Here is an 18,043-nt window from a genome sequence, read left to right on the forward strand (position 1 = left end):
TTTTGTCGAAGGCATTGTGCCACCTAATCCTCTGATAAATGTATCAAAATCTGTTTTATAATATACAGCATGGAACAGTTCTGTGCAACTGCCTTCCTCTTTGAAAGCCGATTCAAAGAAGAAATGATGTTAACTCATAATCTTCCTTTGAAGCCTCCGTAGCCAACCACCTCCTTACAGCCAGCGCTTCCATGCTCCTGCCTACTTTAATATCTGCTGACAAGAGGGTGCCGAAGCTTCGGCGATTGCTGATTTGCATTCCTCTTGCACAGGGTCTCTGTGGAGCCTCACAGCTTGCCTAACGCCCTGGCTGGAGACAAGCCCGCACCGTGGGCTGTTGCACCATGTAGCTCAGGAGCATCTTCCCTGTAAATCTTCTCTCTCACCCTCGCACTTGTTGGCCAAGGAGTGAGCAACACAACTACTCCCTTTAAAACAAGACCACAGAGAAGGAGCTGAGTGAAATGGTCATCCCTGGCTCATGTTGTAAAGGTTTTATGGAAAGGAAGAGAAAGACTTCAATGAAAAATCCTCTCAGTTGGAAAAGGGAGTTCTTACCTGCACTCCAGCAATTTCCAGCAAAATTTACCATTTCTTTTATGTCGCAAATCCTATGTAAAAATGATTATATATACAAACATTGAAAATTTCCAGGTCCCAGAACACATAATAATATTTGCCACTTATAAAGCCCTTTTCATCTTCAAAGCACTCCACAAGGGCCAGCTAATGAATCCCCAAGTTATTCCTTTGACGTTAAGTGATGTGCTCAAGGTCAGAGCTTGAATCAGTCTCAGAGCCAGGATTAGATACGAGCAGAATTTTGCCTCTGCGTTCCCTACTTAACCCATGACCTTCATACCAGAAATCACTTGCTGTACTTTAACAGAAATTCAGATACAGAAGCATAACAAATTCTTTAGGGGAAAAAAAAAGTTGGATATTTCAGAAGCCATTTCTCACCTTTCCTCCAAACTGTAACAACCCTCAGCACTTTAAAAATAGCAGCCCACTGTGTTTTGCAGTTTGGCAAGAATGCTTGCCCACCTGCTTTGCAAGATGAGTTGCTTTGTTTCTCAACAGCCTTTGCCTTTTTTCTTCAGTCAAGTCATCCCCGGGCTAACTTCCACATGACAACCAGGTCACCTTCCTAGCCAGAGGCCAGCCCCGTTCCAGCATTACCCCCTGCCCTGTTTTCCTCAGCATTAAGTGCATTCACTTGCCCCCTGAACCAGATGTAAAGAAGAAAGTCTTATCAGAGAGATCCAAGTGCGATATAATTGTACCACTGAGCACATTTTGTTTGGGTCATGCAGAGAGTTAATTCAGAAAATCAGCGCAGGGTGCTTATCAGTACAAATTTAACTGGATACTTTCTTATCAGTATAAATCTTGTCAAGGTGGATATATTTTATTTTTTTAATCATTAAAGCAAGGGGGGTGTAAGTCAATGTAAACCTTAGAGAGATTTAACTCCCTCAGCTCCTGGCACTCATTGCAAAATAGCTCCAGCTGCGCTCTGGATTCTTAAGCGCGTGGGCTTGTGGAGATCACACAGTGCAATGGGAGTTGCAGAAAGTCCTGAGGAAGCCCAGACCGGGCATGACTGGGGCACTGCCTCCCTGGGGCTGCCCAGCATCAGGGTGTCCCCAGGACCCCCAGTCCTGCCCAGGCAGCCCTGTGGAGCTGCACACAGCCCCTCCTCCCATCCTCCATCTGCCTCTGTCTGCCTCCACCTCCACTTGGGCTGCACAGTGCATGCAAACCCAGCACCCATAGGAAAATCTATCCTAACAGCTCAGTGGTGCATGACTCAGCCTAAATGAAAAACAAGATGGTTTTTCGTAGTAGCCGGTTCAGAGTCACTCTGATAACATGTGATTGTAATTTAGGTGGGTGGGGAGCAGGGGGGGGGGAGAGAAGGGGAGATCTTGCAGACAGCTTGAAATGTCCTAAAAGTTTCTGAAATCGAGTCTGCAGTCTCTTTTTGGCTCTTGTAAGTGTTAGTCAGAGCCCAGCATGTATTTATGATCTGAGCCTTATATTGCCCAGTTAACCGATGTTTTCCAGATAGCGAACCACAGCTACACTGCAGTCTTCCAGTGGTGCCCTCCCCTGGCAACCCCAAGCTGATCAGCAGATAATGAAATAAGCATTTTCAAAAACTTGTAAGTCCAATAGAAGTCTTTTGTCAACCACAGTAGATGTGTCCCAGAATAATAATAATAAAAATATTGTAACCATCACTGCTATTCAGTAACAATAAAAAGACTGTGAAACAAAAGCCAGCAACAGTCCTGTGAAAGAGCAACCAAGTATTGGGATTTTTCCCCGCCTGCCCACCTAGTAGGATGTACGTGTGCAATTTCTCACTGTTTCTCTGATTTAGTGAGTCTGAAATGCCGTTCTGCATAATAAACCTTGTTTGAAAACCTTTCCTGGCACATGGAACATTCAGATTTCAGTCCCACCCAGCAGAAAAACATCAGGCTTCTCCATATTCCATGATGCTAATATCAAAGTACTTCATTAAAGATGGCACAGACTCGCACTACCCCTCTCATAATTTTAAATTTAAGTGTATTTTGCATGGCACTCGGTCCCTGCCTTGCATTAGGGTGTTTCAGAAACGGTTTTTGCGTCAGGCCCCCAGGGGACACTGGTTCAAATCTGGACTGGGGTGGGAGGCAGCTCAGCACTGCTGGGATCACACAGCCCTGGAGGGTATGGAGACTCGGCCCTAGGTCTCAGCATGCCCAGCACTATGTAACCCGGGTTCTTCCAGCATCTGCAATACTCGGTTGGGATTTTTTGGATGTAGTTCTGGATTTAAGCAATTAAAGTCCTCCTAAGTCCTTTTTTAGACACTAAGTCCTTTACTGGATCTAACCCAAAGCATATAAGTAGGAAAAAAGTGAAATTTCTGCTCTCTCCATAAAGATGTCTAGCTGTCTTTTAAATTCATTCCTGTTACTTGCTTCAATAGCTTCACCTAGCAATAATTTATTCCACATGCTTATTACTTTTTGATTGAAATAGCTGTGCCTGAATTCCCCTTTCACTCTTAATTTCCTAGTTTTTAGACTAAGTCTCTTGTTTTTCCAGACTTCTCATCAGACTGAAGAGTTTATCTCATTCCAGTTGATCAAACCTTTTTACAATGTTAATATTTCTTCGGGTCTTCTTTTTCTGATTTTTCTGACAAGAATAAATGCTTTCCTTTTGAACAAATGTAGATTAAGCCTGCTTATGCTTCCACCTCTGGAAAGGTAGAAAGCCATGTGAGAAAGGAACCATGTATTTCAATCTTTTGAGTACCCTATTTAGTAATACCAACAGGGTTTTAGGGGTGGCAAATCAAATGTCCTATATGCCAGTTTCCATCTTCCATTACTTTGACAGCTCTAGACTTTTTGAGCTGGCAGAGCAAGGTATAGCTTCTTTCATGGCTGAAAATGTGCAAATAACTTCATTAACGACAGGGGATGATTTGGGAATAGTTTTTTTACTCATTACATATTTATCTCACAATGCTGCAAAAAGATGCAACGTGCAACACAAAATACAAGGTTGTACGTGTATGTGTGTGCAAAGTGTGCATTTCACCAATTTCAGAAAAGCTGGCTTTAGTAACTATAGCTTTTAATGACAGCTATGAAGATGTGTAATTGGCTCAGAATAACAACTCATTAAATTTCTTTTGTTATATTAGCTTTTGCCTCTTACTGTGTTTTCCTTTTTCAGCAAGGTATGTATTGGAATCTCAATGAAGGTTTGGGGCTAATGTCCCGTGACGCTTACAGGCACATTGCCCTGCATCAGCACATTTCTGAAAGTTTTTTTCTTGCAGCCAGAGTGGTCCAAGGTGTTGTTTGGGACTGGTAGCTTGGTTTGGGGAACATGTGCCTTAAAAAGGGGAGGATTCCCCAGTGAACTGCAAAGCTGTAGATAGAGAGATGACTCCTGCCTGGCACTCGTTGAACAGCTGAGTTCTACCTGGCCCTTGGGTTAGAGAACAAGAAAACCAGGGGGTGGAAAAAACCCTGCATTTCAAAGTAGTTCTGAAACTGGTGTGGTTTTCTCCTTTGAACCAAACCTGCTCTGCAGAGACTGAAATCTATCCCCATCAAATTTCTGCTAGATAAGTACTGTGGGCTGTCTCTCCTCCTCTCATAGCCTGACCATGGTGTCCAGCACACCCAGCATGACTCTGGGGTGACACCTGACACTACAATGGGGGCAAACACCACTACTGGCACCCAGGGGACAAAGAAGGGGACAGGCAAGACAGGGAATGCTGCATCTGCAAAGATTGCCCCGCTGCAGGCCAAAGGATAGTAAATCGGTAATTTTGTTCTGTAGGACTGTCTCAAGAAGATATTGCATGCATGCTGCCTTCTCCAGATGTTCACAGGTGACTTAACAAATGACTTCATTTCACATCCTCACACGTCTACTTTTCCTTACAAAAAGTGACAGAGCTGGTGGAAGGGGAAGCAAGCTGCCAACAGACAGGAGGTAGCCAAAATGGGTAAGGAGGAAAGGAGGGCAGGAACATGTGCAACCTTCTCACCCGTAGTGCCAGTCTTTGCAAAAGGAGAGGAAGAAGGTGGCTAGAGGGAAACACACCAGCAAGCCTGACCCTGTGGCTCCAAAAGTTTGTCCATGTTTTAGAGCGGGAGGCTGGAACTGTCCTTGAGAGGTTTTCAGTTATATTCCTGCTGCCAGCTGTGCCCCTACAACATATTATACTGTATTTCTTTCCTATGGTGTCCAGAGCTAATCATATTAATATTGGCAACAGATAAAAAATGAGCATGGGTTTCAATAGATATCTTATTCATTGTTTCTCATTAGTATTACTACACATGTAAGTCAGAGCAGTGTTTCTTTAAACACCCAACATCCCCCTCAGTGGTACGGGAAGACCAGTGAAAGATTCAGAGTACTGAGCTATTTTAATTCATTTTGGGGGGCTGGATGATATAGATAAATTAAAAGGGGAGAAAGGATTTAAGTAGGGAGTGGTTTAGGATCCAAAACACTGTGGTTTTTGTCTGGGAATGACTGTCCAGAATATAATTCTATTTATCTTGACTATTTATCAGTGTATCAGAGAGAGGAAAATAAGGTATTGTCACTGCCAGATATGGAAATGAGAGTCTGGTGACTGAGTTTGCATCTCAACACATTACTAGTTTGTCCTTCAAAGGGGGAGTTACAACACAGAGAATTTAGTACATCCTGAAAGGACACTAACTTTGGAAACTGGTTTTGTAAGACACTTTTCCAGAAGAATAGAAATTCTTGAAAAATGTCAGTTATATTGGAATGTGTGTGTGTGTGTGTGTATATATAACAAAATATATACATATATATAACTATATATATATTATATATAGGCTTTGCAAGAAGGAAAATATTTTCCTTCTTTCTTCTTGGCTTTTTCCTGTTGAAAGGCAACCTGTAGCCTCCAGAAATATTTTCTTAGCTGTTTCACTATCAGTAGATTGTAAAAAGAGTGAACTACCAATATACAACTGCATAGGGATATACATTCCAGTTCAGATACAAATATCTGACTGCCAAAAAACCACCCAAAAAGATCAAAAAAAAGGGATTTTTTTTGAAAGAATAAAGTAAAGCAAGTATGGACCAATAAGCAAGAAAAATAAGACAGTTAAGACACAGTAAATAAAATAAAATGCCCAGAGACAAGTATTCCCTTTGAAAAAGAACATCAGAAAGAATGAAATTAGTCTTCAGAAGATGTCCAACAATACCCCAGTGACAGCAGCGAGGCTGATGGAGAGCTGCCTGGTGCACCAGCAGCCAGGTACTGCTTAAAACAGAACTTCATTCCTGTGCGGATCAGGCAAGATGTAGGAGCAGATTTTTCTGTTCCTTAGTGGCAGTGGTTTTGTCTGGTATTTCCATTTGTTTTGATTAACACTCTGGGAAATGCATGTGAAAAGCAGTGCTAATCACACAAAGCAGTACACTGAGTACTTTGGGGGAAAGCATCATGGGCTCAGTGCAAGACTGCGGCACTGGAGGGAAGGTTTCTAACACCCATCAAGGAATTAATACTAGCAGATGCAGAAAAAAATAAAATCTTAAAGGAAAAGACTTTCCCCACCAAGATGCTTGGTACAGGGATGCTATATTTATATTAGAGATGCTACATATGTATCAGAGGTAATACATAAAAAAATCAGTAGTTAATATACAAAAAATGGAGTATCAGCCAAACTCATGGTGATTCTGATTTTGGGTTCAGTTAGTTTGGTGAAACATTTTTAAGCCGAGAATTCCTGAGGAGGGAATAAAGCTGTCAATGCATATTTTGACATAAAGTGTTTACTTTTGCAACTGCTATAAAGTTTCACACAGCTGTTTTCCTAATGAAACCTTTCAGCTTGTATTATGAAATATGAAAAGAAACTAACCTAAGTTAAAAGATTAAGCAAAATTAGAAAATTTGGTAACATAAGTGAATATTTCAATTAGTTTCACCGGTCATTGCCCAAAACTTTGTTTTGATTCAACTCAAGTACGATATTTTTCCTGTTTTCTTTTTCTTATTTCAAGCATGAAAATAATAATAATAATAAAAATTAAATCATACAGCTTTAGCTGAATGTTCCTACTAGGTTTGTAAGTATGTAACTTGAAGAAAAAGAGCCAGTGAATAACATCTCTGAGAACTGCATGCCTGTGAAATGACTTGTTCACTGCAAAGCTGGATCACTATCATAAAGCCCTTCAGTAGCAGAGTCAGGCTGTCAACAGGGGGGAAAATGTACATCAAAAGCTACAAAAGACAAACTGAAAACTAAATAATAGACTAACAGAAGATGCAGGTGCAGAAAGATTGCTGTGAATTTACATGCAATGCTAGTAAAAGGCTTTGTGTTGATCCAAGATTCAGATGTCCAATACAAGAAAAAAGAACACAAAAGCAATAACAGGAAAGATTAATCCTAAAACCAGAAATTAATTAGCCAGCTGAGGAAACTCATGTACGATCCTGACCTACACAACCTTGCAAGCCTTCATAAGAAGCTAACGGATCCTCTCTGGGAAATGTGCATTCCTGAAAACCAAAAAAGGCTCTGATAGAAACCCAGAGAAGAGCTGCAGACCACCACACAGCCAGCAATGAGCTCTCCTACCACCCAGGCATGGGATGAGAAAGCAATTAACACTGGCACTCAGCATATGCTAATGAATAGGGGACTGTCGATAGTAATAATACAGCCACATAATGTACTTGAAATCTGACAAGGACTACCATTTTATTCAGCCAAAACAGTGGATGCTCAACCTCTGGGGACAGATGGAGTCCCAGCTGTTTGAGCATGCCAGAGATGGATTGACATGTCCTGCTGAAATGGTCATGCGAAAATCGCCCCAAAGCTGTGGCTTTAAAATGCTTGGTGCTTCTGAGAGGTGCTCTGATTTTGCAAGTCAGCATTTTTGCAGGATGTTTTTGGGCTGTGCAGTACCAGCTGTCTCCCGCACTGGCCAGAGGTTGCTTTCAGCAGCCTCTGGAGGGGAGCACGGGTGACAGTCCCAGCCCTCCACTGACCCCTCTTCCAAGCTTTTCAGCCACCTGCCTGTTCAGAGAAAATGTGCTCCCACCAAAGCCAAGTTTGGGAATGGAGAGGGCTTTGTGCTGACAGTCCTGAGAGGATAGGGAGGAAACAAGTCCCATGAAAACCTGAAGTTTGTTATCCAGAATTAGGTCATTCATGTTTCACACAGCCCAAGTCCTAACCTACCTATCCTATCAAAAAACCCACTGGAAACACTACACCCAAAACGCCAAAAAGGTGATACGTTAAAAGACTGTTCAGCCAGCATCATTATACTGGACTTTGGAAATAAACAAAGTAAAATTCTAAAGACATTTAGAAATAGGGACCTCTCCCTTTTTAATGAAAACCAATAAGTGTGTGAGTAAATAATCTTTAACGGATTAAACTGAAAGCACAATGAAATGCCTGACATAACATTTTCCATTATGTACTAATTCTAAAGCCACATTGTCCTTAAAAAACATCTAATGGGCTGCAACAACAAGATATGGCCAACAAACAAACAAAGAAACTTATAAAGCCAAATGGGCTGAAGGTATATTCTCAAATAAGCACAAGCAAATTCAGATTGAGAGGAACTAGCCCATTGGTCAATGACTCCAGCTTTTTGTTCTTCAACATTTTAACTAGCTGAAAACTCTGCTCTAAAATCTAGATTTTCACTAGAAAGTGATAGTTCAGGTTGTGAAATGAATGCAGACCCATGCCATGTGGACCACCTCTGCAGACAGTCAAAATCTGGAAGAGGCATCACCGATGTAAGACCAGCCCTGACATTTCTAGATGGCTCAGAGCTGAACTCTAGCACTATAAAAGTCACAGATTTTTGTATTTGGGCTTTTATGCATATGTTTACACTTAGCTGTACTAAACCTATTTCTACTGTCACTATGGGGGATTCACAGAGAAAAAAATAAAGTCTGTTAACGTCTAAGAGTAATTTACACAAAAAATATTTAGGATTTGACTGAAGTTGTTCTACTCCCCAAAATTAATTGCTTGTCAAATCAAAACCATTCTTGGCTATTCTGATGACAGCGCTGAATCCCTCTGAGATCTTTGCTGAGCTGCATGCTGTAAGAGTCGGTCTAAAGAGAGCGATATTGTCCCAGCATTGCTAACAGAGACCTGGAGATGGAATGTGGTCCTCATGGACACCGAGACCCAGTGACCCTGAAGGAGAACTGCATGGTACGAGGAGTACTACGCTGCTCCCTGATACCCGGCACTGGAAGGAACAACTATGATAAGGTCGCATAACAACTTGTCGTTACAACGAACCAGAACATGCGTGATAACCTTGCTCGAGAAGGCAGAGACTGACAACAAGCCACGGGCCAGAGGAGGAGCAACGTGTATTGCTCGGCATAAAAGAGAACTCTTTTGCAACTGAATTTTAGGAGATCTCCCTCACCAAGGATCACGACGATCAGAAGGACCGGCGGGACGCTGCCTGGACCTGGGACCATAGGGACGCCTTGGACCCGTGGTGGTAGCTATAATCCTCTTTCCTTTTTCTTTTTACTTTATCTTTTCTTCACTTTCTGTCTTTCTACCTATCGCACGCCGCTTCATGGGCAAACAATAAAATGGTGCTGGTTAATTGAAGCATAACGCCTTGGCGTGGTCGCCTTGATTTTTGCGCTTTGAGATCATAGTAAACGAACAATCACGAGTCCACTGAGTGGACCGTGACATTAAATTGGCATCACGGACAGGATCCTGAGAGACAGAGGGGTGCAGGTTGTGTGTGGTTTGTAACAGGGGAAGGACGTTTAGTTCTAGCCGCACCTGGCCCTACACCCTGCTGGGTGAGAGGTGTCCAGAAAGCAAGGGGGGCGACTCGAATTTCCCACATACCACACACACCTAGGACTTAGCACTCCAAACTCCAATTGAGGGCTCTGTCTATTGGGATCCAACTAAAAGAACTCAAAGTGCAAAAGGGGGAAAGTGCTAAAAAGGGCAGCTGCCCTCATGTTAATGAGAATTTGTCTGTTCTGCTCGGGAAAGTGAAGGGACAACCTTGTAGTAATTACAAGCTGCCTTCCCGAAGCAGATTTTTGGTCCCTTCAACCATTCGGGGAAGAGAGGGGCAACACAGCAGCGGCTGTGTGTTTGTAACTAGGTCTAGCCTCCCCGAAGTGGGTTTGGTCCCTTCGTAGTGAGAATGGCCAAAAAGGCTGATAAACAAAAGCCTTTGTTAATGAAGGATCGGGACATGTTTTACACATTTCTGGTAAAGTATGGGGCTCGACCCTCTGTACCCGGAGAAGATTGGGCTCGAGATAATGGGGCAAACTTGCAGAATGTAGTGGACCGAGTGACCTCTTTACAGACTGAAGCTAAAGTTAGATCAGGTAAGGGCAAATCTATAGTCTGTGCCATTTTAGGAGCTAGCCTGGTTGCAGCAATCGAAGATCGCCTTAGAAAACACAGCAATGAAACCAGAATTATAGAATCCCTTGAAAATTTGGTGAAAGTTCTGCAAAAAACAAATTATGACTTAGAACAACAATTAGAGAAAGAAAGGGAAGAAAACCGCTTGTTAAAAACCACTCTGAAGGCAGAATGCTCTAAAGACACTGAAGCCCTGAGTGTAATAGAGCTGGAAGCAGAGGGAAAGGGTATTCAACAAATAAACCCAATATACCCTCAGAAGTTGTTGAAGGAGGTGAGAAAATGTTTTGTGGAAAACCCTCAAGTGAGACCCTTAATTAAAACAGGTTTTATAGCATATACTATCACTGAGCTAGCCAAACTGAAAAGAGAGTATGGACGCCTTCCTAAAGAATCCGAAACAGAGTACGTGTGGCGCGTATCCCTAACTGGAGGGGACCAAATTCAATTAAGTGAAAAGGAAGCTGGTGGCTATTGGGGTCATGGAGTTTTCTTGACAACAGGAAATAAACATGCCCCATGGTCCCTAACCCAGCGAGCTGCTTATTGGGCTGGAGGACTGAACCCTTTGGACAGAGGGGATCCCCTGGAAATCACCAGCCCAGCTGATCAGTTGCTAGAAAGTGTACACAAAGCAGCCTGCTTACAATTGATACATGAAAGAAAATTAATTCCCGGATGTGAATCCCCAATGATGCTGCCAGTGAATCCCGAAATCATGACCCACTTGATAAGGGGACTTCCAGAGTCACTCAGACCTATGGGGGTTAGCCTTCGAAGGACTATCGCATTGATGTGCCCTGTAGAAAGGCTGGAAAGTTTTATTAGAAGCCAGAGAAATGAAACACCAGATTCAGTTTCTTCCCACCAAATGACCTCAGCATCAAGTAATAAAAGGATATGGACCTGGGGGCAAGTAGCACAAGAATTGATAGATTATAGTAGAAAATATGGTCCTGTAAAAATCCCAGAGGAAAAGTCGAGGGGAATCCGCCAAATAGAAGCTGAGGATTTGCCCCTCCCCACTGGTAAAACTGTAGCTGCCGCTGATGTCCTGAGAAAGGAGCATCCACACCATAAAACAGGAAAGGGAGGACAGTTCATGACTCGACAACAGTGGTGGCTTTTGGGAATTAAAAAGGGAGTCCCCAGGGATATAATGGATGGCTTACCCTTTGATAAATTGAGTAAGGTAGTGTTGAAGTGGCATAATCCAAAACAACCCTCTCATACACAGTGCAGGAGAAAAATACCACCTGATACACCCTCAGCTGCCCCCACTGAGGAAGCTGTTTCCCATAAGCAGGGAAACTAGAACCTCCATTCCCTGGTAGCGGGCGGGGGAATGGAGGATGGATTTATATCCATCAGCTCACAAAAACTAAAGGAGGAGACTTATTAATCACAGCTATAGCTGGCCCTAAGCGTGCATCAGTGACCTTTCTAATTGATACCGGTGCACAGGTCTCTGCTCTGACAGAGGAAGATGCTGAAAGATGTGGGGTTTTTCCCTTGAAGCGCCGTTTTTGTGTTCTGGATGCCTTAGGGTCGACAGAAGTTATAAAAGCTGCCCCGGTAAAGTTGATTCTTCCAGGAAAGGAAGGTACAGTCACTGTTATAATGGTGATTGGAGACATTCCAACAAATTTGTTAGGAACGGATGCCCTCAGGGGAAAGCAGTGGGAGGACTCTGAAGGATGGTTGTGGACCTTTGGAACACTGCAGCTGCATGTCAGATTGCTTCAAACGGCACCCCCACTGCCATTCAGCAGAGTAACTAATGTCAAACAATATCCCCTTCCCCTGGAAGCAAAGGAGGGCATCAAACCAGTCATGCAGGAATTGCGAGAACAGGGAGTGGTGATAAACACCCATTCCCCTTTTAATTCTCCAGTGTGGCCCTTAAGAAAACCTAATGGGAAGTGGCGGCTCACAGTAGATTTTCAGAGACTGAATGCTAACACTGATCCTTTAACTGCTGCAGTCCCTAATCTGGCTGAGTTGATAACAGTAATCTAGGGAAAAACCCATCCAATCATGGCAACAATAGATGTTAAAGATATGGTTTTTATGATTCCTTTGCAACCAGAAGATAGAGAACGTTTTGCTTTCACGTGGGAAGGACAACAATTTACTTTCAGACGCCTTCCCCAAGGGTGTAAACACTTCCCCATGCTGGCTCATCATGCTTTAGCCCAGGAGCTGGAAAAAATACCAAAACCCGAAGGCATAACTGTTTATCAGTATATTGATGATGTTCTTGTGGGGGGAGATGAAATAGAGGATGTGGAAGCAACCCAACAGAACATAATTTCACATTTGGAAAATTTGGGTTGGCAGATCCCTCCAGAAAAGGTCCAAAAGCACTCGCAAGAAGTGAAATTCCTAGGAATCTGGTGGAAAGGGGGAATGACATGCATCCCACTAGATACCCTTGCTTCCTTAGAACAGATCAAAATGCCTGAGACGAAAAAGGATCTGCAACATGTTTAAGGATTATTGGTGTTCTGGAGAAAACACATCCCGGACTTTTCTATCATTGCCAGACCTCTTTATGATTTGCTAAAAAAAAGGGGTCACATGGGAATGGACTGCTTCTCAGGAAGAGGCTATGTGATTGTTAATTTTTGAAGCAACAGCACACCAAGCTCTTGGCCCTATCCACCCTACAGACCCTTTCCAGGTGGAGTGGGGGTTTGCTTTATCAGGACTGTCAGTTCACATATGGCAGTGGGGCCCTGAGGGTCCAACCCGGCGTGTGGGATTTTACTCCCATGGTTTTAGGGATGCTGAGAGAAGATACACTGTTTGGGAGAAAGGTCTGTTTGTGGTTAGCTTAGCTCTCATAGAAGTGGAAAAAATCGTAGGACAAGAGCCCATTATATTGGGAGGCTCATTTAAAGATATAAAAACAGTCACTACTGGGACCCCTCCCCGTGACGGGGTGGCCCAGAAAGCTTCAGTACGAAAGTGGTATGCTTAGATTGAACACTATTGTAACACTTTCTCTGTATCTGAAGGAGCTTAAAAAAACCTAGCTATACAAGTAGAGAGCCTGGACGAGGGCCAAGATAAACCTGCCTCGGTCATTCAGGTGGCCCCTCCTTTTCCCTGTGAACAGTCAGTTAGTGCTTGGTTTACTGATGCTTCTGCAAAAAGAGAAGGAAAAGTGTGGAAATACTGAGCATTAGCGCTCCATACCTCTTCTGATGAGCAAATTATAACGGAGGGAGAGGGTAGTGCACAAGTTGGTGAATTAATTGCAGTACGAAGTGTTTTTCAATGCGAAGCACAAACTACTTCTCCTGTTTACATTTATACTGATTCTTATGCTGTATTTAAGGGATGTACCGAATGGCTTCCTTTCTGGGAGCAAAATGAGTGGCAGGTTAATAGGATTCCAGTGTAGCAAAAGGAAAAATGGCAAGACATCTTAAGTATTGCTAGCCGAGGGAACTTTGCTGTAGGTTGGGTAGCTTCTCATCAGATAGATGGGGGGTCAGCGGGAGAATGGAATAACCAGGCTGATGAGTTAGCAAGGCTAGCTCCTGTACAGGAGGGCCAGATTTCAGAAGACTGGGAACGCCTGTTAGAATGGTTGCATGTAAAACGCAAACACACAGGAGCTAAAGATCTGTACCGTGAAGCCCTTGCCCGAGGCTGGCCCGTCACCAGAGAAATGTGTAAAACCTGTATATCAGCCTGCGAACAATGTCAAAGATGACTTGAAAGACACCCTTTAGAGGATGACCCTCTGCATTTAAGGGAGGATAAAGGCTTGTGGGATGCCTGGCAGGTGGATTATATTGGCCCCTTTGAGAGATCCAGAGGAAAACATTTTGTGCTGGTGGGAGTGGAAATAACATGAGTAGTCCAAGCAGAAGCCTTTAACAGGGCGACGGGTGAGAACATAGTGAAAGCACTGCGTGAATGGTTTGGAAACTTTTCCAAAGCCACAAGAAATCAATCTGATAATGGTTCCCACTTTGCCACCAGAATTGTACAGGATTGGGCACGAAGCAAAGGGATTAAATGGGTGTTCCATACCCCATATCATCCGCAAGCTAACGGAATTGTAGAAAGGACCAATGGTCTCTTAAAACAACTTTTGAAGGCTCATGAGGGAAATTGGGATGTCCACTCATGGGAAGCTGGTAAAGGTGTAAATGACAGATGGGGGGTAAACGAATACCCCAAAATAACCGATTTTGCCCAACGGCTCCTTCCTTGATTGCCTCATTAAAGGGACCAAATGATTCAAAGAACCCAGCTCACTTCCCAGGACAACCTGTTCTGGTGGCACTTCCTACTGTGGGAAATGTACCACTGGTACTGAAAACCCCACTGAATGCATGTGCTTGGGTAGCCTCTGATGCCTTGGGAAAGGAACATAAGATAAATACCTGCTGGATAATCCCATCGTTTTAACTCTTTTTGCCTCAGAGAGGCAAGCTCTGTTGTTTTATTTTTACAGGAGAACTCTGAGGGATACCTTCTGGGAGGCCATGGAAACTGGACTCTTAAAACCCTGACTCAAACAAAGACATTTTTGATCAAAACAGATTTTATATGTGCGTATGGAGGCAGGGACGTTTAGATTCTTAGAATGATCAATAGTGGGCTTGGACCATTTGTGCTTTTTTGTATCCTCTCTCTTGCCTACAACCAAGAGCCTGATAACTGGCGTTGGAATCATGCACAGAAAAAACACACTGGAATAATGGGAAGTGTAGATTCAAAGACGGAACTAGCTATGGTGATTTTTTCTGAAAATGAGGTGTACCAAAGGAATCAGTGGGATCAGGATGATGTAGACAGAGTTGCCCGACTGTGGGGGAAATTAGGAGATAAGATAAAAGTAGGGTGTCAAATATACAATGAAAGGGATAACACCAAAATTTTGGGAAACACCCTGATTAATGTCAGAAAGGTAGGTAAAGAATTTACCCTTCTAAATACGACCACGTGCTTTAATTCACAGGAATGTTGGCACAATTTTACCTTAACCGAGCCCATCTTTATAGTATGCCTAGAACAGGAATGCCCAAGAACAGCTCTGACTTGTTAAGATTAAAATAACAATCATGCTAACCACTGTTCCTCCCACCACCACAGTTATAACGACCCCATTAACATTTGATCCAAAATTAGCTACACCCAATCCAAAAATTTTTTTAATTGGACCATACATAATCAGAAATACAGGTCAGCAACAAATGTTGTTTAATCCAGAATGGCCTCTTAAACGAGTTGAGTTGTTGATGCAAGTTAATGTTTCAGATATTCAGCCAGCCTGCTCTTCTTTCCTAAAACCCTCTTACGAGGAATGGATAACCTGGCTGCAAAAACGGACACCTTCTGAGAAACGGACTCGGAGAAACCTAACTGGTGTTTTGGGAACAGGATTGGGGGTTCTGAATGGTATTGACTCAGAGATATTAATGAACAAATTGGCAACTACAACTAATGATCGGGCAGGATTGCAATGGCCTTTGCAATCTTCCCTATTGGCTCTGGAAACTAACAAGTGGCAGTTAGCAAATATGCTACCAAAATGGGAAAAGGTGAATGTGGAAGATCACGAATTGATTGTAGATGCACTTGATATAATCAAAAATAACCTTTCTTTGACTCTTAGTTGTATCCAGGCCCAATTATGGATACAATCAGTGGCTGCCTCGATTATTAGAGAAGGTGAAGGAGGCACTTTCCCCACTGAAATTCGGAGGATAGTCTGGGATAGTGCCACCGACTTTGAGAGGAAACTCTAATCCTGGTGGAATTCGGTAAACTTTACTTATAACCCCACCACAAACATTGCCACCACTTTTGTATTGACAATATCCCATGCATCAATAAATATAATCTACCCCGTTATAGCCTTAGGGTTTAATCACAATGGAACCATACTCTATCCTTTCGAGCATAGAGTATGGGCCCAAAAGGTGGATGAGAAATGGCAAACTGTAGATTTGGAATCTTGTATCGTGCGGGAACAACAAGGGTTCATCTGCAAAGGCAATACAATCAGAGCACAGGACATTTGTTTAGACACTACACAGAATATCTGTCATTTTGAAATCTGTCCTGACGAAAACCCTGAAACAGTGCTTGTATATATGGGCAAAGGTTGTGCATGTTTGAGGACTGCTTGTAATTCTGTATGTGTAGATATGGTGATTGTGGATACTAATAATCATTCAAATTTTTGTGTTGGTAATTTTATTAACATCACTGGATGTGACTTCTCCTATTTAGCCCCAGTCACATCTCACAAGCTCTTGAAATCTAATTATACACTGATTCACAAATTGCAGCCTGTACCCACTGGAATGAATCTCACCTTGGTAAAACAACTGTTACAGCATCAAGACTTGATCAAGATTCTGGAAAAGGTTAGAGAAAATGAACAGAAAACCCTGATAACTGTCCATCACAATGTGGAAGAAATACACCGTGTCTTGAGAAGAGTAAGAAAAGATACAGAAGTGGGACACACTTTTCGGATGGTCACAGACTGGTACTGGCATCTTGAACAAGTTGTGTCACCCTATTGCTGTCCTTTTGATATTGGTCTTGATTGGTCTTGTTTTGTCAATGATATTGTATGTTTTAAATTGGAAAATGGTAAAACAGTTGACATATTTGACATCTGTAATCAATGCACATAACTTGCTGAATATCCCCTCCAATGTGGACATCCCTAAATCTATTGACACAAGGTAAATTGTGTAAGACCTAAGCAGATTTATGTTTAGTCATTTTTATGAATATAATTTGCTTATTGTAAATTATTTGATATAAAGTTGATTATTTTTCCCCTTCTTTTACATTCTGTCATTTTCCTTTCCCCTTTTCCTTTCCCTATCCTCTTTTTCCCCTCTTAAAGGGTTATATTGATGCCACGTAGTCCTGATAACAACGTTGAGCCATGGGGTGGTGTAAGAGTCGGTCTAAAGAGAGCGATATTGTCCCAGCATTGCTAACAGAGACCTGGAGATGGAATGTGGTCCTCATGGACACCGAGACCCAGTGACCCTGAAGGAGAACTGCATGGTACGAGGAGTACTACGCCGCTCCCTGATACCCGGCGCTGGAAGGAACAACTATGATAAGGTCGCATAACAACTTGTCGTTACAACGAACCAGAACATGCGTGATAACCTTGCTCGAGAAGGCAGAGACTGACAACAAGCCACGGGCCAGAGGAGGAGCAACGTGTATTGCTTGGCATAAAAGAGAACTCTTTTGCAACTGAATTTTAGGAGATCTCCCTCACCAAGGATCACGACGATCAGAAGGACCGGCGGGACGCTGCCTGGACCTGGGACCACAGGGACGCCTTGGACCCGTGGTGGTAGCTATAATCCTCTTTCCTTTTTCTTTTTACTTTATCTTTTCTTCACTTTCTGTCTTTCTACCTATCGCACGCTGCTTTACAGGCAAACAATAAAATGGTGCTGGTTAATTGAAGCATAACCCCTTGGCGTGGTCGCCTTGATTTTTGCGCTTTGAGATCATAGTAAACTAACAATCACGAGTCCACTGAGTGGACCGTGACACATGCACACATGGTAGTCAAGGTTAGGAGCCTCTGGCACAGAGCAGGTACCCCAGCACTGCACGGAGCAACGTCTCCTCTGCAGCCTTTTGCAGCCATGGGCACTTCTAGCACTCGATGGCCCCATGCATTCTCCACGCAGCTCTGAAGCACACCTGGCACTCACTGTGACAACGTGCTCCCTTCCACCATGCCCCTGGCTCCCACTGTTGCCTGTCCCCTGGCTCCCATGGTGCCCATCACCAGGTCAGCCACCTCCTCTGGGCTGTGGGGAGGACATCTGGTAAGCTGATCTTCCCAGTCTGGGAGAGATTATGCTGCAGGATCTGTAGGACAAGAAATGCCTGAGGTGTTTGGCACTGAACCAGGACACAGTGCAGCCAGGCTCCTCTCCTCTGAGAGCAGAACTTGGGGCCAGCAGACCCGCGGCTGAGCCACTGGCTGGTACCTGCCATCCACGGCCAGCATTCTGCCTTCTGGG

General features: G+C 43.3%; 1 protein-coding gene across 1 annotated transcript; it reads left to right on the forward strand.

Moving 5' to 3' along the window:
- Positions 1-9,771: 9,771 nt before the first annotated feature.
- LOC129784051 (uncharacterized) lies at positions 9,772-17,362 on the forward strand. Its single transcript, XM_055799017.1, has 3 exons — positions 9,772-11,193; positions 16,319-16,471; positions 17,267-17,362. The coding sequence occupies exons 1-3, from the start codon at positions 9,772-9,774 to the stop codon at positions 17,360-17,362; spliced, it is 1,671 nt and encodes a 556-aa protein (XP_055654992.1).
- The last annotated feature ends 681 nt before the right edge of the window (positions 17,363-18,043 follow it).

The sequence above is a fragment of the Falco peregrinus genome, chromosome 3 (assembly GCF_023634155.1).
Source record: "Falco peregrinus isolate bFalPer1 chromosome 3, bFalPer1.pri, whole genome shotgun sequence".
NCBI lineage: Eukaryota > Metazoa > Chordata > Aves > Falconiformes > Falconidae > Falco > Falco peregrinus.

Coding starts and splice junctions, on each gene's coding strand:
- LOC129784051 (XM_055799017.1), top strand. CDS start 9,772: ATGGCCAAAAAGGCTGATAAACAAAAGCCTTTGTTAATGAAGGATCGG. Junction 11,194..16,318: donor CCTTTGATAAATTGAGTAAG/GTAGTGTTGAAG, acceptor CACAAATTGCAG/CCTGTACCCACTGGAATGAA. Junction 16,472..17,266: donor TACACCGTGTCTTGAGAAGA/GTAAGAAAAGAT, acceptor ACTGAATTTTAG/GAGATCTCCCTCACCAAGGA.